The sequence below is a fragment of the Anomaloglossus baeobatrachus genome, chromosome 10 (genome assembly GCF_048569485.1).
Source record: "Anomaloglossus baeobatrachus isolate aAnoBae1 chromosome 10, aAnoBae1.hap1, whole genome shotgun sequence".
Lineage (NCBI taxonomy): Eukaryota > Metazoa > Chordata > Amphibia > Anura > Aromobatidae > Anomaloglossus > Anomaloglossus baeobatrachus.
Window position 1 is genome coordinate 198,273,494 of NC_134362.1, and position 24,812 is coordinate 198,298,305.

General features: G+C 43.1%; 2 protein-coding genes across 3 annotated transcripts in view; both read right to left on the reverse strand.

Annotated features, from left to right (window-relative positions):
* Positions 1-14,618, reverse strand: part of LOC142254805 (uncharacterized) — a 238,389-nt gene extending 223,771 nt beyond the window's left edge. The window contains exon 1 of the mRNA XM_075326121.1: positions 14,574-14,618. The gene's annotated coding sequence lies outside the window, so the exon portion shown is untranslated. The remainder of the gene's footprint in view (positions 1-14,573) is intronic.
* Positions 14,619-19,328: 4,710 nt separating this feature from the next.
* The window catches only part of NUDT19 (nudix hydrolase 19), a 29,875-nt gene continuing 24,391 nt past the window's right edge, over positions 19,329-24,812 (reverse strand). For both annotated transcript variants that reach the window (XM_075326123.1, XM_075326122.1), the window contains exons 3-4: positions 24,713-24,812; positions 19,329-22,041 (exon numbers count right to left, since the gene is read on the reverse strand). The exon at positions 24,713-24,812 is cut by the window's right edge and continues 105 nt beyond it. In XM_075326123.1, coding sequence (XP_075182238.1) covers positions 21,827-22,041; positions 24,713-24,812 — 315 coding nt within the window. In that variant the 3' untranslated portion in view covers positions 19,329-21,826. The remainder of the gene's footprint in view (positions 22,042-24,712) is intronic.

Below are 24,812 nucleotides of genomic sequence, written 5' to 3' on the forward strand. Positions count from 1 at the left end.
CCATGCACAGCACTATATACTGTCTATATTCCGTGCACAGCACTATATACTGTCTATATTCCGTGCACAGCGCTATATACTGTCTATATTCCATGCACAGCACTATATACTGTCTATATTCCGTGCACAGCGCTATACACAGTCTATATTCCATGCACAGCACTATATACTGTCTATATTCCGTGCACAGCGCTATATACTGTCTATATTCCGTGCACAGCACTATATACTGTCTATATTCCATGCACAGCACTATATACTGTCTATATTCCGTGCACAGCACTATATACTGTCTATATTCCATGCACAGCACTATATACTGTCTATATTCCGTGCACAGCACTATATACTGTCTATATTCCGTGCACAGCGCTATATACTGTCTATATTCCGTGCACAGCACTATATACTGTCTATATTCCATGCACAGCACTATATACTGTCTATATTCCGTGCACAGCACTATATACTGTCTATATTCCATGCACAGCACTATATACTGTCTATATTCCGTGCACAGCACTATATACTGTCTATATTCCATGCACAGCACTATATACTGTCTATATTCCGTGCACAGCGCTATATACTGTCTATATTCCGTGCACAGCGCTATATACTGTCTATATTCCATGCACAGCACTATATACTGTCTATATTCCATGCACAGCACTATATACTGTCTATATTCCATGCACAGCACTATATACTGTCTATATTCCATGCACAGCACTATACACTGTCTATATTCCATGCACAGCACTATATACTGTCTATATTCCGTGCACAGCACTATATACTGTCTATATTCCATGCACAGCACTATACACTGTCTATATTCCGTGCACAGCACTATATACTGTCTATATTCCATGCACAGCACTATATACTGTCTATATTCCGTGCACAGCACTATACACTGTCTATATTCCATACACAGCACTATATACTATCTATATTCCGTGCACAGCACTATATACTGTCTATATTCCGTGCACAGCACTATATACTGTCTATATTCCATGCACAGCACTATATACTGTCTATATTCCATGCACAGCACTATACACTGTCTATATTCCATGCACAGCACTATATACTGTCTATATTCCATGCACAGCACTATATACTGTCTATATTCCCTGCACAGCGCTATATACTGTCTATATTCCCTGCACAGCGCTATATACTGTCTATATTCCCTGCACAGCGCTATATACTGTCTATATTCCATGCACAGCACTATACACTGTCTATATTCCATGCACAGCACTATATACTGTCTATATTCCATGCACAGCACTATATACTGTCTATATTCCATGCACAGCACTATATACTGTCTATATTCCATGCACAGCACTACACACTGTCTATATTCCATGCACAGCACTATATACTGTCTATATTCCGTGCACAGCACTATATACTGTCTATATTCCATGCACAGCACTATATACTGTCTATATTCCATGCACAGCACTATATACACTGTCTATATTCCATGCACAGCACTATATACTGTCTATATTCCATGCACAGCACTATATACTGTCTATATTCCGTGCACAGCACTATACACTGTCTATATTCCATGCACAGCACTATATACTGTCTATATTCCATGCACAGCACTATACACTGTCTATATTCCGTGCACAGCACTATATACTGTCTATATTCCCTGCACAGCACTATACACTGTCTATATTCCATGCACAGCACTATATACTGTCTATATACCATGCACAGCACTATACACTGTCTATATTCCATGCACAGCACTATATACTGTCTATATTCCATGCACAGCACTATATACTGTCTATATTCCATGCACAGCACTATATACTGTCTATATTCCGTGCACAGCACTATACACTGTCTATATTCCATACACAGCACTATATACTATCTATATTCCGTGCACAGCACTATATACTGTCTATATTCCGTGCACAGCACTATATACTGTCTATATTCCCTGCACAGCACTATACACTGTCTATATTCCATGCACAGCACTATATACTGTCTATATTCCATGCACAGCACTATACACTGTCTATATTCCATGCACAGCACTATATACTGTCTATATTCCATGCACAGCACTATATACTGTCTATATTCCATGCACAGCACTATATACTGTCTATATTCCATGCACAGCACTATACACTGTCTATATTCCATGCACAGCACTATATACTGTCTATATTCCATGCACAGCACTATACACTGTCTATATTCCATGCACAGCGCTATATACTGTCTATATTCCGTGCACAGCACTATATACTGTCTATATTCCGTGCACAGCACTATACACTGTCTATATTCCATGCACAGCACTATATACTGTCTATATTCCATGCACAGCACTATATACTGTCTATATTCCCTGCACAGCACTATACACTGTCTATATTCCATGCACAGCACTATATACTGTCTATATTCCATGCACAGCACTATATACTGTCTATATTCCATGCACAGCACTATATACTGTCTATATTCCATGCACAGCACTATATACTGTCTATATTCCATGCACAGCACTATATACTGTCTATATTCCATGCACAGCACTATATACTGTCTATATTCCATGCACAGCACTATATACTGTCTATATTCCGTGCACAGCACTATACACTGTCTATATTCCGTGCACAGCGCTATATACTGTCTATATTCCGTGCACAGCACTATATACTGTCTATATTCCATGCACAGCACTATATACTGTCTATATTCCGTGCACAGCACTATATACTGTCTATATTCCGTGCACAGCGCTATATACTGTCTATATTCCATGCACAGCACTATACACTGTCTATATTCCATGCACAGCACTATACACTGTCTATATTCCGTGCACAGCACTATACACTGTCTATATTCCGTGCACAGCACTATATACTGTCTATATTCCGTGCACAGCACTATATACTGTCTATATTCCATGCACAGCACTATATACTGTCTATATTCCATGCACAGCACTATACACTGTCTATATTCCATGCACAGCACTATATACTGTCTATATTCCGTGCACAGCACTATATACTGTCTATATTCCGTGCACAGCGCTATATACTGTCTATATTCCGTGCACAGCACTATATACTGTCTATATTCCATGCACAGCACTATATACTGTCTATATTCCATGCACAGCACTATACACTGTCTATATTCCATGCACAGCACTATACACTGTCTATATTCCGTGCACAGCACTATATACTGTCTATATTCCATGCACAGCACTATATACTGTCTATATTCCATGCACAGCACTATACACTGTCTATATTCCGTGCACAGCACTATACACTGTCTATATTCCGTGCACAGCACTATATACTGTCTATATTCCGTGCACAGCACTATATACTGTCTATATTCCATGCACAGCACTATATACTGTCTATATTCCATGCACAGCACTATACACTGTCTATATTCCATGCACAGCACTATATACTGTCTATATTCCGTGCACAGCACTATATACTGTCTATATTCCGTGCACAGCACTATATACTGTCTATATTCCATGCACAGCACTATATACTGTCTATATTCCATGCACAGCACTATATACTGTCTATATTCCATGCACAGCACTATATACTGTCTATATTCCATGCACAGCACTATACACTGTCTATATTCCATGCACAGCACTATACACTGTCTATATTCCGTGCACAGCACTATATACTGTCTATATTCCATGCACAGCACTATACACTGTCTATATTCCGTGCACAGCACTATATACTGTCTATATTCCATGCACAGCGCTATATACTGTCTATATTCCATGCACAGCACTATATACTGTCTATATTCCATGCACAGCACTATATACTGTCTATATTCCATGCACAGCACTATATACTGTCTATATTCCATGCACAGCACTATATACTGTCTATATTCCGTGCACAGCACTATACACTGTCTATATTCCATGCACAGCACTATATACTGTCTATATTCCATGCACAGCACTATATACTGTCTATATTCCATGCACAGCACTATATACTGTCTATATTCCATGCACAGCGCTATATACTGTCTATATTCCGTGCACAGCACTATACACTGTCTATATTCCGTGCACAGCACTATATACTGTCTATATTCCATGCACAGCACTATACACTGTCTATATTCCATGCACAGCGCTATATACTGTCTATATTCCGTGCACAGCACTATACACTGTCTATATTCCGTGCACAGCACTATATACTGTCTATATTCCGTGCACAGCACTATACACTGTCTATATTCCGTGCACAGCACTATATACTGTCTATATTCCATGCACAGCACTATATACTGTCTATATTCCATGCACAGCACTATATACTGTCTATATTCCATGCACAGCACTATACACTGTCTATATTCCATGCACAGCACTATATACTGTCTATATTCCATGCACAGCGCTATATACTGTCTATATTCCGTGCACAGCACTATATACTGTCTATATTCCATGCACAGCACTATATACTGTCTATATTCCGTGCACAGCACTATATACTGTCTATATTCCGTGCACAGCGCTATATACTGTCTATATTCCGTGCACAGCGCTATATACTGTCTATATTCCATGCACAGCGCTATATACTGTCTATATTCCATGCACAGCGCTATATACTGTCTATATTCCATGCACAGCACTATACACTGTCTATATTCCATGCACAGCACTATATACTGTCTATATTCCATGCACAGCACTATATACTGTCTATATTCCGTGCACAGCACTATATACTGTCTATATTCCATGCACAGCACTATACACTGTCTATATTCCATGCACAGCACTATATACTGTCTATATTCCATGCACAGCACTATATACTGTCTATATTCCGTGCACAGCACTATACACTGTCTATATTCCATGCACAGCGCTATACACTGTCTATATTCCATGCACAGCACTATATACTGTCTATATTCCATGCACAGCACTATACACTGTCTATATTCCGTGCACAGCACTATACACTGTCTATATTCCGTGCACAGCGCTATATACTGTCTATATTCCGTGCACAGCACTATATACTGTCTATATTCCGTGCACAGCGCTATATACTGTCTATATTCCGTGCACAGCACTATATACTGTCTATATTCCGTGCACAGCGCTATATACTGTCTATATTCCGTGCACAGCGCTATATACTGTCTATATTCCGTGCACAGCGCTATATACTGTCTATATTCCATGCACAGCGCTATACACTGTCTATATTCCATGCACAGCACTATATACTGTCTATATTCCATGCACAGCGCTATATACTGTCTATATTCCGTGCACAGCACTATACACTGTCTATATTCCATGCACAGCACTATATACTGTCTATATTCCGTGCACAGCACTATACACTGTCTATATTCCGTGCACAGCACTATACACTGTCTATATTCCATGCACAGCACTATATACTGTCTATATTCCATGCACAGCACTATATACTGTCTATATTCCATGCACAGCACTATACACTGTCTATATTCCGTGCACAGCACTATATACTGTCTATATTCCATGCACAGCACTATACACTGTCTATATTCCGTGCACAGCACTATATACTGTCTATATTCCATGCACAGCACTATATACTGTCTATATTCCGTGCACAGCACTATATACTGTCTATATTCCGTGCACAGCGCTATATACTGTCTATATTCCGTGCACAGCGCTATATACTGTCTATATTCCGTGCACAGCGCTATATACTGTCTATATTCCATGCACAGCGCTATACACTGTCTATATTCCATGCACAGCACTATATACTGTCTATATTCCATGCACAGCGCTATATACTGTCTATATTCCGTGCACAGCACTATACACTGTCTATATTCCATGCACAGCACTATATACTGTCTATATTCCGTGCACAGCACTATACACTGTCTATATTCCGTGCACAGCACTATACACTGTCTATATTCCATGCACAGCACTATATACTGTCTATATTCCATGCACAGCACTATATACTGTCTATATTCCATGCACAGCACTATACACTGTCTATATTCCATGCACAGCACTATATACTGTCTATATTCCATGCACAGCACTATACACTGTCTATATTCCATGCACAGCACTATACACTGTCTATATTCCGTGCACAGCACTATATACTGTCTATATTCCATGCACAGCACTATACACTGTCTATATTCCGTGCACAGCACTATATACTGTCTATATTCCATGCACAGCACTATATACTGTCTATATTCCGTGCACAGCACTATATACTGTCTATATTCCATGCACAGCACTATATACTGTCTATATTCCATGCACAGCACTATATACTGTCTATATTCCATGCACAGCACTATATACTGTCTATATTCCATGCACAGCACTATACACTGTCTATATTCCATGCACAGCACTATATACTGTCTATATTCCATGCACAGCGCTATATACTGTCTATATTCCGTGCACAGCACTATACACTGTCTATATTCCATGCACAGCGCTATACACTGTCTATATTCCATGCACAGCACTATATACTGTCTATATTCCGTGCACAGCACTATATACTGTCTATATTCCGTGCACAGCACTATATACTGTCTATATTCCATGCACAGCACTATATACTGTCTATATTCCATGCACAGCACTATATACTGTCTATATTCCATGCACAGCACTATATACTGTCTATATTCCATGCACAGCACTATATACTGTCTATATTCCATGCACAGCACTATATACTGTCTATATTCCATGCACAGCACTATATACTGTCTATATTCCATGCACAGCGCTATATACTGTCTATATTCCATGCACAGCACTATACACTGTCTATATTCCATGCACAGCGCTATATACTGTCTATATTCCATGCACAGCACTATATACTGTCTATATTCCATGCACAGCGCTATATACTGTCTATATTCCATGCACAGCACTATACACTGTCTATATTCCATGCACAGCGCTATATACTGTCTATATTCCATGCACAGCGCTATATACTGTCTATATTCCATGCACAGCACTATATACTGTCTATATTCCATGCACAGCGCTATATACTGTCTATATTCCATGCACAGCACTATACACTGTCTATATTCCGTGCACAGCACTATATACTGTCTATATTCCATGCACAGCACTATATACTGTCTATATTCCGTGCACAGCACTATATACTGTCTATATTCCATGCACAGCACTATATACTGTCTATATTCCATGCACAGCACTATATACTGTCTATATTCCATGCACAGCGCTATATACTGTCTATATTCCATGCACAGCACTATACACTGTCTATATTCCATGCACAGCACTATACACTGTCTATATTCCATGCACAGCACTATATACTGTCTATATTCCATGCACAGCGCTATATACTGTCTATATTCCATGCACAGCACTATATACTGTCTATATTCCATGCACAGCACTATATACTGTCTATATTCCATGCACAGCACTATACACTGTCTATATTCCGTGCACAGCACTATACACTGTCTATATTCCATGCACAGCACTATATACTGTCTATATTCCGTGCACAGCACTATATACTGTCTATATTCCATGCACAGCACTATATACTGTCTATATTCCATGCACAGCACTATACACTGTCTATATTCCGTGCACAGCACTATATACTGTCTATATTCCATGCACAGCGCTATATACTGTCTATATTCCGTGCACAGCACTATACACCAGGGCTGTGGAGTCGGTAAGCCAAACCTTCGACTCCGACTCCGACTCCGACTCCTCAAATTCTCTTGCACCGACTCCGACTCCGGCTCCGACTCCGACTCCGGCTCCGACTCCGACTCCTACATATATTGCTTATAGTTAGGTGAAAAATTTATTGTAGTACATGAATATGTGTATGTGAACATCAGACATTTAATAATTTTTATGATACAATAATCAAGATATTTGGATAGAACATAAAATATATTTATTGGAATACAACTTTAGAACACAAAAAACTGTAATAAATTGTAAATATGTAATACACTATGTAATATACAGTAGATTACATATATATCTTGTGTGTGTATATACACTGTATATATATATATATATATATATATATTACATATTTACAATTTATTAGTTTTTTTGTGTTCTAAAGTTGTATTCCAATAAATATTTTATGTTCTATCCAAATATCTTGATTATTGTATCATAAAAACAATTAAATGTCTGATGTTCACATTGTACTACAATAAATTTTTCACTTAAATATAAGCATTATACTAAATGTTGTTATTTAGTAAAATATTCAGCACATTCTGCATTGCACTCCTGTCCCCAATTTATTATATATTTTAGGAGTCGGAGTCGGTGCATTTTATACCGACTCCGACTCCGACTCCACCAAAATGAGCTCCGACTCCGACTCCGACTCCACGACTCCGACTCCGACTCCACAGCCCTGCTATACACTGTCTATATTCCATGCACAGCACTATACACTGTCTATATTCCGTGCACAGCACTATATACTGTCTATATTCCATGCACAGCACTATATACTGTCTATATTCCGTGCACAGCACTATATACTGTCTATATTCCGTGCACAGCACTATACACTGTCTATATTCCATGCACAGCACTATACACTGTCTATATTCCATGCACAGCACTATATACTGTCTATATTCCATGCACAGCACTATACACTGTCTATATTCCATGCACAGCACTATATACTGTCTATATTCCGTGCACAGCACTATATACTGTCTATATTCCATGCACAGCACTATACACTGTCTATATTCCATGCACAGCACTATATACTGTCTATATTCCGTGCACAGCACTATACACTGTCTATATTCCATGCACAGCACTATACACTGTCTATATTCCATGCACAGCACTATACACTGTCTATATTCCGTGCACAGCACTATATACTGTCTATATTCCGTGCACAGCACTATATACTGTCTATATTCCGTGCACAGCACTATATACTGTCTATATTCCATGCACAGCACTATATACTGTCTATATTCCGTGCACAGCGCTATATACTGTCTATATTCCGTGCACAGCACTATATACTGTCTATATTCCATGCACAGCACTATATACTGTCTATATTCCGTGCACAGCACTATATACTGTCTATATTCCATGCACAGCACTATATACTGTCTATATTCCATGCACAGCACTATACACTGTCTATATTCCGTGCACAGCACTATACACTGTCTATATTCCATGCACAGCACTATACACTGTCTATATTCCATGCACAGCACTATATACTGTCTATATTCCATGCACAGCACTATATACTGTCTATATTCCATGCACAGCACTATACACTGTCTATATTCCATGCACAGCACTATACACTGTCTATATTCCATGCACAGCACTATATACTGTCTATATTCCATGCACAGCACTATATACTGTCTATATTCCATGCACAGCACTATATACTGTCTATATTCCATGCACAGCACTATATACTGTCTATATTCCATGCACAGCACTATACACTGTCTATATTCCATGCACAGCACTATACACTGTCTATATTCCATGCACAGCACTATATACTGTCTATATTCCATGCACAGCACTATATACTGTCTATATTCCATGCACAGCACTATATACTGTCTATATTCCATGCACAGCACTATATACTGTCTATATTCCGTGCACAGCACTATATACTGTCTATATTCCGAGCACAGCACTATATACTGTCTATATTCCATGCACAGCACTATATACTGTCTATATTCCATGCACAGCACTATATACTGTCTATATTCCATGCACAGCACTATATACTGTCTATATACCATGCACAGCACTATATACTGTCTATATTCCGTGCACAGCACTATATACTGTCTATATTCCGTGCACAGCACTATATACTGTCTATATTCCATGCACAGCACTATATACTGTCTATATTCCATGCACAGCACTATATACTGTCTATATTCCATGCACAGCACTACACACTGTCTATATTCCATGCACAGCACTATATACTGTCTATATTCCGTGCACAGCACTATATACTGTCTATATTCCATGCACAGCACTATATACTGTCTATATTCCATGCACAGCACTATATACTGTCTATATTCCGTGCACAGCACTATATACTGTCTATATTCCGTGCACAGCACTATATACTGTCTATATTCCATGCACAGCACTATATACTGTCTATATTCCATGCACAGCACTATACACTGTCTATATTCCATGCACAGCACTATATACTGTCTATATTCCATGCACAGCACTATACACTGTCTATATTCCATGCACAGCACTATATACTGTCTATATTCCATGCACAGCACTATATACTGTCTATATTCCATGCACAGCACTATATACTGTCTATATTCCGTGCACAGCACTATATACTGTCTATATTCCGTGCACAGCACTATATACTGTCTATATTCCATGCACAGCACTATATACTGTCTATATTCCATGCACAGCACTATACACTGTCTATATTCCATGCACAGCACTATATACTGTCTATATTCCATGCACAGCACTATACACTGTCTATATTCCATGCACAGCACTATATACTGTCTATATTCCGTGCACAGCACTATATACTGTCTATATTCCATGCACAGCACTATATACTGTCTATATTCCATGCACAGCACTATATACTGTCTATATTCCATGCACAGCACTATATACTGTCTATATTCCATGCACAGCACTATATACTGTCTATATTCCATGCACAGCACTATACACTGTCTATATTCCATGCACAGCACTATATACTGTCTATATTCCGTGCACAGCACTATACACTGTCTATATTCCGTGCACAGCACTATATACTGTCTATATTCCATGCACAGCACTATACACTGTCTATATTCCATGCACAGCACTATACACGGTCTATATTCCATGCACAGCACTATATACTGTCTATATTCCGTGCACAGCACTATATACTGTCTATATTCCATGCACAGCACTATATACTGTCTATATTCCATGCACAGCACTATATACTGTCTATATTCCGTGCACAGCACTATATACTGTCTATATTCCGTGCACAGCACTATATACTGTCTATATTCCGTGCACAGCACTATATACTGTCTATATTCCATGCACAGCACTATATACTGTCTATATTCCATGCACAGCACTATATACTGTCTATATTCCATGCACAGCACTATATACTGTCTATATTCCATGCACAGCACTATATACTGTCTATATTCCATGCACAGCACTATATACTGTCTATATTCCGTGCACAGCACTATATACTGTCTATATTCCGTGCACAGCACTATATACTGTCTATATTCCATGCACAGCACTATATACTGTCTATATTCCATGCACAGCACTATATACTGTCTATATTCCGTGCACAGCACTATATACTGTCTATATTCCATGCACAGCACTATATACTGTCTATATTCCGTGCACAGCACTATATACTGTCTATATTCCGTGCACAGCACTATATACTGTCTATATTCCATGCACAGCACTATATACTGTCTATATTCCGTGCACAGCGCTATATACTGTCTATATTCCGTGCACAGCACTATACACTGTCTATATTCCATGCACAGCACTATATACTGTCTATATTCCATGCACAGCACTATATACTGTCTATATTCCGTGCACAGCACTATATACTGTCTATATTCCATGCACAGCGCTATATACTGTCTATATTCCGTGCACAGCGCTATATACTGTCTATATTCCATGCACAGCGCTATACACTGTCTATATTCCATGCACAGCACTATATACTGTCTATATTCCATGCACAGCACTATATACTGTCTATATTCCATGCACAGCACTATACACTGTCTATATTCCATGCACAGCACTATATACTGTCTATATTCCATGCACAGCACTATATACTGTCTATATTCCGTGCACAGCACTATACACTGTCTATATTCCATGCACAGCACTATATACTGTCTATATTCCGTGCACAGCACTATACACTGTCTATATTCCATGCACAGCACTATACACTGTCTATATTCCATGCACAGCACTATATACTGTCTATATTCCGTGCACAGCACTATATACTGTCTATATTCCGTGCACAGCACTATATACTGTCTATATTCCGTGCACAGCGCTATATACTGTCTATATTCCGTGCACAGCACTATATACTGTCTATATTCCATGCACAGCACTATATACTGTCTATATTCCGTGCACAGCACTATATACTGTCTATATTCCGTGCACAGCACTATATACTGTCTATATTCCGTGCACAGCACTATATACTGTCTATATTCCATGCACAGCACTATATACTGTCTATATTCCATGCACAGCGCTATATACTGTCTATATTCCATGCACAGCACTATATACTGTCTATATTCCATGCACAGCACTATATACTGTCTATATTCCGTGCACAGCACTATACACTGTCTATATTCCATGCACAGCACTATATACTGTCTATATTCCGTGCACAGCACTATATACTGTCTATATTCCATGCACAGCACTATACACTGTCTATATTCCATGCACAGCACTATATACTGTCTATATTCCGTGCACAGCACTATATACTGTCTATATTCCGTGCACAGCACTATATACTGTCTATATTCCATGCACAGCACTATATACTGTCTATATTCCGTGCACAGCACTATATACTGTCTATATTCCATGCACAGCACTATATACTGTCTATATTCCATGCACAGCGCTATATACTGTCTATATTCCGTGCACAGCACTATATACTGTCTATATTCCATGCACAGCACTATATACTGTCTATATTCCGTGCACAGCACTATATACTGTCTATATTCCATGCACAGCACTATATACTGTCTATATTCCGTGCACAGCGCTATATACTGTCTATATTCCGTGCACAGCACTATACACTGTCTATATTCCATGCACAGCACTATATACTGTCTATATTCCATGCACAGCACTATACACTGTCTATATTCCGTGCACAGCACTATATACTGTCTATATTCCATGCACAGCACTATATACTGTCTATATTCCGTGCACAGCACTATATACTGTCTATATTCCATGCACAGCACTATACACTGTCTATATTCCGTGCACAGCGCTATATACTGTCTATATTCCGTGCACAGCGCTATATACTGTCTATATTCCGTGCACAGCACTATATACTGTCTATATTCCGTGCACAGCACTATATACTGTCTATATTCCATGCACAGCACTATATACTGTCTATATTCCGTGCACAGCACTATATACTGTCTATATTCCATGCACAGCACTATATACTGTCTATATTCCGTGCACAGCGCTATATACTGTCTATATTCCGTGCACAGCGCTATATACTGTCTATATTCCGTGCACAGCGCTATATACTGTCTATATTCCATGCACAGCGCTATATACTGTCTATATTCCGTGCACAGCACTATATACTGTCTATATTCCATGCACAGCACTATATACTGTCTATATTCCGTGCACAGCACTATATACTGTCTATATTCCATGCACAGCACTATACACTGTCTATATTCCGTGCACAGCGCTATATACTGTCTATATTCCGTGCACAGCGCTATATACTGTCTATATTCCGTGCACAGCACTATACACTGTCTATATTCCATGCACAGCACTATACACTGTCTATATTCCATGCACAGCACTATATACTGTCTATATTCCGTGCACAGCGCTATATACTGTCTATATTCCATGCACAGCACTATATACTGTCTATATTCCGTGCACAGCACTATATACTGTCTATATTCCGTGCACAGCACTATATACTGTCTATATTCCATGCACAGCACTATATACTGTCTATATTCCGTGCACAGCACTATATACTGTCTATATTCCATGCACAGCACTATATACTGTCTATATTCCGTGCACAGCACTATATACTGTCTATATTCCATGCACAGCACTATATACTGTCTATATTCCGTGCACAGCACTATATACTGTCTATATTCCGTGCACAGCACTATATACTGTCTATATTCCATGCACAGCACTATATACTGTCTATATTCCGTGCACAGCACTATATACTGTCTATATTCCATGCACAGCGCTATATACTGTCTATATTCCGTGCACAGCACTATATACTGTCTATATTCCATGCACAGCACTATATACTGTCTATATTCCGTGCACAGCGCTATATACTGTCTATATTCCGTGCACAGCACTATATAAACTCACTATTCTCATATGTGTCACATTACAGTACTTTTAAGCTTATGACGTCACATGACGTCAGAGGAATTGGCCGAGTATCCGTCATTGAGAACACACAGGTTCCCACCCCGGTCTCTTTCGGTCTCACTCCGTCTCCCTCACACATCAGTCCGTTACTCACTAATCTGCCGGCACTACGCACGTCAATTAACCGCTCCTGCCGAGATGAATTCCGGAACTTTCCAGCACTGGTGACGTCACTTCCGGCTTCCTTTCCCCCGCGGAAAAGTGTGCTGACGGTAGAGGGCGGAGTATGCGGCGGGTATTACTCAGCGGCGGCCATCTTGCTGTAGCCCAGTCCACTACCGCTTACCATGTCGAAGTTATCCTAAAAGTTGTCTATCAGGCTCACTCCTATGAAAAGTTATATATTTTCCCCTAGCAACTAATCCGTCTGATATTGGTTGCTATGAGCAACGTCATCTTTACAAACAACCTCTCTGATCAAATTAACCCCTTAATGATGCAGCCATTTTCTTTATTTTTGCTCCTCCCTTTCTCCAAGAGGCATAGTTTTTTCTTGGCCTTATTATTGTGTGTATGGAGTTGTAGGTTTCATTGACACCATTCAATGTTAACTGATTTCAAATAAATTCCTAATGCAATAAAGTGGTGAACGACACCCCCCCCTCCCGAAACCCCCTAACCCACAATTCGGCCATTTTTTTTTTAGCGCCTCTGTGAGAAGGGGCAAAGTGATCATGATCACTGCCGACTCCGATCACGATCACTGCCGACTCCGATCACGATCACTGCCGACTCCGATCACGATCACTGCCGACTCCGATCACGATCACTGCCGACTCCGATCACGATCACTGCCGACTCCGATCACGATCACTGCCGACTCCGATCACAATTACTGCCGACTCCGATTGCTGCCAATACCAATCATTGTCGACATTGATCATTGGCGCCTCTGATCATATTCACTGGCAACTCTGAACACGATCACTGGCGACTCCAATCATTGTGGACACTGTTCACTGCCGACTCCTATCACTGGTGATTCCGAACATGATCACTGCCGACTTCGATCACTCGCGAATCCGTACACGATCACTGGTGACTCCGATCATTGTCGATACTGATTACTGCCGACTCCAAACACGATCACTGCCAATAATGAACATTGTCGACACTGATCACTGCCGACTCTGATCACATTCACTGGCGACTCTAAACACGATCACTGGCGACTCCAATTGTCGACGCTGATCACTGACGACTCTGATCGCTGCCAATACCGATCATTGTCGACACTGATCACTGCCAACTCCGATCGCTGGCGATTCCGAACACGATCACTGCCGACTCCGATCATTGTCGACACTGATCACTCCGAACAGATCACTGCCGACTTCAATCACTAGCAACTTCGAACACGATCACTCGCGATTCTGATCATTGTTGATACTGATCACTGCCGTTTCCGATCAGGATCATTGGCGGCTCTGAAGACGATTGCTGCCAATACCGATCAGTGTGGACACTGATCACTGCCGACTTCAATCACTGGCGAATCCGAACACGATCACTGCTGACTTCGATTACTCGCGAATCCGTACACGATCACTGGTGACTCTGATCACTGTCGACACTGATCACTCTGAACACGATCACTGTCAACACTGATCACTCTGAACACGATCACTGCCGACTTCAATCACTAGCAACTTCGAACATGATCACTGCTGACTTCGAACACGATCACTGGCGACTCCGATCATTGTTAACACTGATCACTGCCGACTCCAATCAGTATCATCGGCGGCTCTGAAGACGATCACTGCCAACTCCGATCGCTGCCAACACTGATCAGTGTGGACACTGATCACTGCCGACTTCGATCACTGGCGAATCCGATCATTGTGGACACTGATTACTGCCGACTCCGAACACGATCACTGCTGACTCCGATTACGATTACTGGCGACTCCGAACACGATCACTGCAGACTCCAATCAGGATCATTTGCGGCTCTGAATACGATCACTGCCAACTCTGATCGCTGCCAATACCGATCAGTGTGGACACTGATCACTGCCAACTTCGATCACTGGCTAATCCGAACCTGATCACTGGTAACTCTGATCATTGTCAACACTGATTACTGCCGACTCCGAACACGATCGCTGCCAATACCGATCATTGTCGACACCAATCACTGCTGTTAGAGGTCTGGTCTCAGATCTTGGCCCTACTCCTCACACATTCAATATGCACGGTATATGTGCAGTGAATGTTAGGAAGGAGGTAAGAGGCTCGATAACCTCTTAGGTCTGAGAAGGAAATATCCCTTTAAAACTTCATTCAGGGAGATGTAATAAATCAAAAATAGAGGTTCCTTTACAGATTCCCTTCCATTTAAAGGGGTTGTTCACCTTAGAAACATTTTTTTTTAATTAAATGGGACTAAAAATCATTTTTTTAAATTGGGTTTCATTACAAATTTTGCACCATTTGGCTCTTACAGGCTCTTTCTACAACTTTGATGTGGTCTTAATCAGCAGAGAGAAGCTCAGAAAAAGATGAGAATTACAATCTCCGCACCACATCGAGCTCACCGACAGATCCTCAGTTAGCTCATTAAGCAACCAGCGCTAGATAGTGTAACACAGGGACTATAGGAGGTAAATGGTGCAAAAAAATAAATTATAATAGCAAAAATGATTTTTAGTCCAAAATACATAAAGGTATGCAAGAAAAATATAAATGAGTAGCACTATTTTATTTCCCATGAAAGCGGGGGATGTCATGGACCCTCAGTTGGTGTCCTCCGTGTACCGGATAGGACTTCTGCTTACATGAACGTTGAAAGGGGTAGAGCAGGATAACCATGCCCACACGTGTCTGTCCGCTACTATTAGGCTATGTGCCCACGCTGCAGAAAATGCGCGGATTTTGCTGCGGATTTCTTGCGGAAAAGCCGCGGATTTTCCAGAAATCTGCAGCACAGCTACTCCTCAGCCATTTCTATGGCATTTGGGAAATGCTGTGCCCATGCTGCGGATTTTTACGCAGCGGAAATCGTGCGGATTTTCGTGCGGAAAAATCTGCAGCATGTCAATTATTGTAGCGGATTTTCGTGCGAATTTTGCCTATTCAATTGAATTAAAAAAAAAAAAAAAAAAAAAAATCACAAAATCCGCAACAAAATCCGCACCTATGAAAAGGTGCGGATTCCGGGGGCAAGCTGCGGATTTTGATGCAGAAAAATCCACAGATACAGAGTCCCGTGGGCACATAGCCTTACTCCCATAGACTACAAAGGGGAGAGCAGGATAATCATGCCCACACATGTCTGTCCGCTACTATTACTCCCATAGACTACAAAGGGGAGAGCAGGATAATCATGCCCACACATGTCTGTCCGCTACTATTACTCCCATAGACTACAAAGGGGAGAGCAGGATAATCATGCCCACACATGTCTGTCCGCTACTATTACTCCCAAAGACTACAAAGGGGAGAGCAGGATAATCATGCCCACACATGTCTGTCCGCTACTATTACTCCCATAGACTACAAAGGGGAGAGCAGGATAACTGGAGAGCAGGGTAGTCATGCCCACACTTGTTTGTCCGCTACTATTACTCTGATAAGACTACAAAGGGGACAGCAGGGTAACCACGCACACGTGTGTCTGTCCACTTCTATTACTCCCATAGACTAGAAAGGGTAGAACAGGGTAACTGGAGAGCAGGGTAATCATGCACACACCCGAGTGTCTGTCTGCTTAGATTACTCACATAGACTACACAGGTGAGAGCAGGGCAATCATACACACACGTGTCTACTTCCATTACTCCCATAGACTACACATGGGAGAGCAGGATAACCACGAACACGTGTGTCTGCTTCCATTACTCCCATAGACTACATAGGGGAGAGCAGGGTAACTAAGCACACACGTGCATTTGTTCGCTTCCATTGCTCCCATAGACTACAAAGGGAAGAGCAGGATAACCATGCACACACATGTCTGTCCACTTCTATAACTTCCATAGACTACACAGGGCAGAGCAGAGTAACCATGCACACGTGTGTCTGTCAGCTTCCATTACTCCCATAGACTACAGAGGCGAGAGCAGGGTAATCATGCACACCAGTGAGTGTCTGTCCACGTCCATAACTCCCATAGACTAGACAGGGCAGAGCAGGGTAATCATGCACACGTGTGTCTGTCCACTTCTATTACTCCCATAGACTACACAGGGCAGAGCAGGGTAACCACGCAGATATGTCTGTCCGTTCTATTACTCCCATAGACTACAAAGGGGAAGATCAGGGTAACCACGCACACGTTTGTCCGCTCTCATAACTCCCATAGACTTCACAGGGCAGAGCAGGGTAACCATGCACACATGTGTATACTTCCATTACTCCCATAGACTACACAAAGCAGGGTAACCATGCACACGTGTGTCTACTTCCATTACTCCCATAGACTACACAGGGGAGAGCAGGGTAACCATGCACACGTGTGTGTCAACTTCCATTACTCCCACAGACCACAAAGGTGAGAGCAGCGTAACACACGTGAGTGTCCGTCCACTTCCATTACTCCCATAGACTACACAGAGCAGAGCAGGGTAACCACGCACACGTTTGTCCGCTCCCATAACTCGCATAGACTACACAGGGCAGAGCAGGGTAACCATGCACACGTATATCTACTTCCATTACTCCCATAGACTACACAGGGGAGAGCAGGGTAACCATGTACACATGTGCATCTGTCCGCTTTCATTACTCCCATAGACTACAAAGGTCAGAGCTGGGTAAGCACACACGTGTCTGTCCACGTCCATTACTCCCATAGACTACACAGGGCAGAGCAGTGTACCTGAAATCACGACAGTCGTACAGTAACCGAAATCTAGAATTTTTATTCAAAATATTAAAACTATCATTCCACATATCAAAAACGGAAACAATCATATAGCAGAAATTATAGAAAGTATCACCCCCCCCTCGACTGGGGGACAGATGCTCCTGTATCGTGGGGCGATCTGAACACCCAAAATGTGTCGAGAATGATTTGCTAAAAGTACAGTCTCCATTCATTCCTGGACTTGTGACTTTTTTTGGGGGGGGAGGGTAGGGGGGCGGAGTCAAAGTTTTTGACGTTTTACACCTTTTTTTTTTTTCTTGCACCAAATAGTTTGCAACTGTGGGCGATGTTTAGAGTTTTCATATATTATTGCCCAAACCATCATTTTCGTTTTTAATTTTTTTTTTTTTAAATCGTAAAATTCGTCCCAAAATGTGCTCCAGTCCTCCATATCGTTAGGAATTTTTGCAACATTTTAAAAGTGGCAGTGACCAGGACTGTGGCAGCTGAACCTCAGGAGAGGAGATGGACTCAGATATAGACGGGTACAGGCAGGTGACTGAGGTACACTGGCCAGGCGGGTACGGACAGGAATGGTGAGCACGGCAGGGATAGACAGGTTTGGGAAGGCAAAATCAGGTATAGGTAACAGAGACAAGGATAACGGGACAGGAGCTCAGGACCAGACTGACTATCTAGAGGCATTGTGCAGGCACCTTCCCTAATGGGAGGGTGCCTTAAATACACAGTGTCTCTCAGGCTGGACTCACACAAGCGTATGGCATCCGATGCGAGAGCATCGGATGCGATATGCTAATGTCCCCCGGCTCAGGCTCTGCTGCGAGCGTGAGCCGGGTGTCATGCGACTGTAACCCGATCTTGCGATCGGGTCACAGCTGTGAAGCTGAGTGCAGGCGTTGCGGAGGAGAGGGAGGGGTTAATCCTCCCATCTCCTCCACTGTCAGCCTGTGCGTAGATCGCACTGCACTGGGATAACATCCGAGTGCAGTCCGATGTATCTCTCGCATCCATTCACTTGAATGGGTGCGAGGGATACGGCTCTCGCAGACAATCGCAGTATGCTGCTGCTTTTCTCGCATCCAAATCTGGATGCGAGAAAAGCTGACCAACAGCTCAACCTCATTGCCTAACATTGGTCAGAGTGCAATGCGAGAATTTCTCGCATTGCACTCGTCCGATTTTCACACTCGTGTGAGCGTACCCTCAGCCATAGGCTGAGACTCATTTCCGGGAAATGGCGTGCTGGCCCTTTCCAAGGAGGGCCAGTGTGCGCTCGTGTCTTAGATGCACTCCCGGGAACCCTGTGCAGCACGTAGAAGGCCCAGGAGGGGAAGGAGGCAGCAGTACACGTGGAAGGTTGCACGGCAGCAGGGGAGAACGGGACCCGGCCGGGGTGGTGACGCCGGCATTACAGAGAACCCCCCCCCCAATTTATTTTGGCATTTTTCGGATATGTGCACAGGGATTTTTTTTAGGAACTTTTGAATCATAACCAAAGTTTTGGAACGTTTCCATTCAGTTTTCCCTCCTAAAAGACTACATAGAAGGATATGGAAAGTTTCAGCTCAGTTTTTGCTCCAAAAACTCCTAATAAAAACCTAAGTGTGCACATACCCTTAGGGTGTTTTCATGCACAGTATGTTTTTTTTGTTAAAACCACTACTGCAGATTTTTTTTTTTTTTTTTTTTTTTTAGCCAAAGCCAGAAGTGAATGCAGAAGAAATGGGGAACATAAAAGTTCTGCAGCCAAATCCGCAGGTGCAGAGAATACCGGAAAAAAAAAATTGAAAAACAAAAAACATTCTGTTTTCAAAACGGACAAAAAAAAAAGTTGTGTTTGCGGGACTATTTGGCCAATGGATCCGTTCTAGCGGATGATTACTGGACGTGTAAACTCGGCCTTACCGGTGAGTTTTTGAAAAAGAAGATGCTTGAGAAAAATCTTCATAAAATTAAACAAACAAAAAAAAACCCGGAACCTGCAAAAATCAATTTTTCAAAACGGACAAAGAAAAGTTGCGGTTGCAGAACTTTTTTGCTAACGGACATGTGAACTCCGCCTTAGACGCAGCGTGCACGTGCACTGAAAAGCTTTGTCTGGCACCGGTCACTTTTGCACCGGAGGTGAGTAGTGCCGAATGACAATGCCGGATTGCGGCACGATCGGTGGCCATTGGGCATTTGTCGTGTACTTTCGAATATATGTTTACTGTGCAGATAGGTGCGGATAATAAAGGCATCGGCACGGCTCAGCTACGGAGCAGAACAGAGCGGAGCCGGGCAATCCTTATAATGCAGCTCTGGATGTGAACACAGTATAAATCATGGTGTACTATGCTATGATATAGGTGGCGATATAAGGCATTTTACCCAATGCCATGGTGTGTACGACACCTACAGCGACATATTTTTGGACGCTTGTTGATGGAGGACATTTTCAGCGTCATGGCGCCTTTCTTCAGCCGTGGCGGACCTGACCCCGTTTATATTGGGAAGTCGACCTTTCTCTATACCCTTCATAGCTGGCTCTTGGGCTCTTTCTCCGGTGTGAATGGGTGCACATGTTTAAACTTAGGCGGTACATTTACAAAGAGCCGCGGGACCCCGTCCATATGCACATTTCGGTGGAGGCGCTCGCCATCGCGCACGATCTCGTCTATCGTCCTGTCTGTGGTATACGATGCTTGCGTCTGTCCGGTGACGTCGGGATCATCGGGGTAGAGCTCATCGCCTGCAAGGTAGAAAAGGAAGAAAGGTGACAGCCATGTCTGCAACAACCGCAACAGTAAGGGGGACTTTGCACGCTGCGACATCGCTAGCCAATGGTAGCCATACTGAGCGCGATAGTCCTCGCCCCCGTCGCAGCCGCGATATCTTGTGATAGCTGCCGTAGCGAACATTATCGCTACGCCAGCTTCACACGCACTTAGGCTGCTATCACACATCCGTTTTTTGCAGTGCGGCTCAATCCGGCTGAAAAACGTATGCAACGGATGCGGCGGAAAAAAAGGATCCGTTGCATAAGTTTTTCCATGCGGCCCGTCCGTTTTTTGACGGATGCGGCTTGATACTGAGCATGCGCAGTGCAAAAAAACGCATCCGGCGGCTGGATGCGGTTTTTGCTGCAGGACGCCGCATGCAGCGTCCATAGGCTTGCATTGTAATTGCGCCGGATCAGGCACAATGCGTTTTTTTGCCGCACGAAAAAACGTGCCAGGCAACGTTCCATCCGGCCGCCGCATGGGCTAAATATGCCGCATCCGGCAAAAACTGGACGCAACTCAAGGCCATGCGGCACAATACGGCGCTAATGCAAGTCTATGCGGGAAAAAACGCAACTGGCGGAAAAAAAAACGTTTGTGTTTTTTCTGCAAAGCGCCGTATCGTGCCGCTCAGCAAAAAACGGATGTGTGAAAGCAGCCTTACCTGTCCTGCGACGTCGCTCTGGCCGGCGACCCCCCTCCTTCCTAAAAGGGCGGGTCGTGCGGCATCACAGCGATGTCACATGACAGGCGTCCAATAGAAGCGGAGGGGCGGAGATGAGCGGGACGTAACATCCCGCCCACCCCCTTCCTTCCGCATAGCCGATGGACGCAGGTAAGGAGATGTTCCTCGCTCCTGCGGCTTCATACACAGCGATGTGTGCTGCTGCAGGAACGAGGAACAACATCGGACCTGTTGCTGCAGCGACATTATGGAAATGACCGACGCTACACAGATCACTGATTTACAACGCTTTTGCGATCGTTTATCGGCGCATCTAGGCTTTACACGTTGCGACGTCGTTACTGATGCCGGATGTGCGTCACTTTCGATTTGAGTGCAGTAGCGATGTCGCAACGTGCAAAGTACCCCTTACAGTAATAAGGGGCTGAGGGGTCCATTAGCTGATCCGATTACTAAGCGGCCGTCTCAGGTTTTTCAGGTGCAAAAGTTAATAACCCCTTAAGGACGCAGCCCGAGGACAGACACTGGCCCGGGATTTCGGGTGTTTGATCCGACACTAGAGAAACTTAAGAAAAAAAATAAAGGGAAAATAAGAATGAAGCGAGCGCTACATATTTACAGAGCGTCCATCATGGCTGTCACACTGCTCCTGCAGCTCCCTGGGCCGCTCATTATTGCTCATGCATATGCACAGCTTTGCCCGCCCACCGGCCGGCCTGGCCTCCGTGATTGGCTGCAGTCAGACGTGCCCCCAGCCTGTGTGACAGTGTCTCATTGCATCCAATCACAGGCTCCGTTTGCGGGTCAGATTCATGAACCAGGAGGCCTCAGGATGAGCAGAGGAGGAGACATCATGGGCACAGCTCATCCGGGGACTGCTGCTTCATAATTCATGAACCAGGAGGCTCAGGATGAAAGGAGGAGGAGACATCGCGGGCACAGCCCATCCTGAGCCATCCTGCTTCATGATTCATGAACCAGGATGGCTCAGGATGAGCAGAGGAGAAGACATCGCGGGCGCAGCCCATCCTGAGCCTGCTGCTTCATGAATCATGAATCAGGAGGCCTCAGGATGAGCAGCAGAGGAGACATCACAGGAGCAGCTTATCCAGAGCCTGCTGTTTCATGATTCATGAACAAGGAGGGCTCAGGATGAGCAGAGAAAGAGACATCACGGGTGCACAGATCTGCTGGTCCTGAGCCTCCTGATGCATGAGTCATGAAGCAGCAGGCCCAGAATGAGCTGCGCCTGCGATGTCTCCTCCTCTGCTCATCCTGAGCCCTCCTGGTTTATGACTCATGAAGCAACAATCCTGAGCCTGCTGCTTCATGAATCATGAACCAGGAGAGTTCAGACTGAACAGAGGAGGAGATGTCACAGGAGCAGATCATCCAGCGCCTGCTGCTTCATGAAACATGAATCAGGAGGGCTAAGGATGAGTAGAGGAGGAGACATCACGGGCGCGGCTCATCTGGGGCCTGCTGCTTCATGATTCATGAACAAGGAGGGCCTAGGATGAGCAGAGGAGGAGACATCACGGGCACAGGTCATCCGAAGCTGCATTTTAAACATGCCCCCATCAAGTGACAAATTATGTCATACCTAGAACGAGCCCCTACATTCTAGCATCTACCTTAATTTTTCGTGCACGATCCAGATGCACGCAGCCCCGGAAGTGAATGCGTGACCTGGAAGCAGCTTGCTGCCATGACACAGAGCTTCAATGAGTACCACGTATCCCCCCGTGCCTTCCACCAACATTTTTAATCCCTGGATTCTGATTCCTATAGACTTATATGGGCATCGGATTCTGGACCGAAACCGGATTTTTAAAAAAAAAAAAAAATAGCAGGTTCGGTTTTCTGCGAGTCCGCCCATCTCTAAACGCAGCCAATTTTGGTGCTTTTATGCACCCTCCTCTTCTTTCAGGAGCCATTTTTCGTTATTCCCATACCTGGCAGCGTGTGCACCATGCCGTCCTTGGCGTGCACCATAACGGGCATCCACCGCTCGCAGCCCTCCAGGGAGCGACGCAGAGCGAAACGCTGCAACTC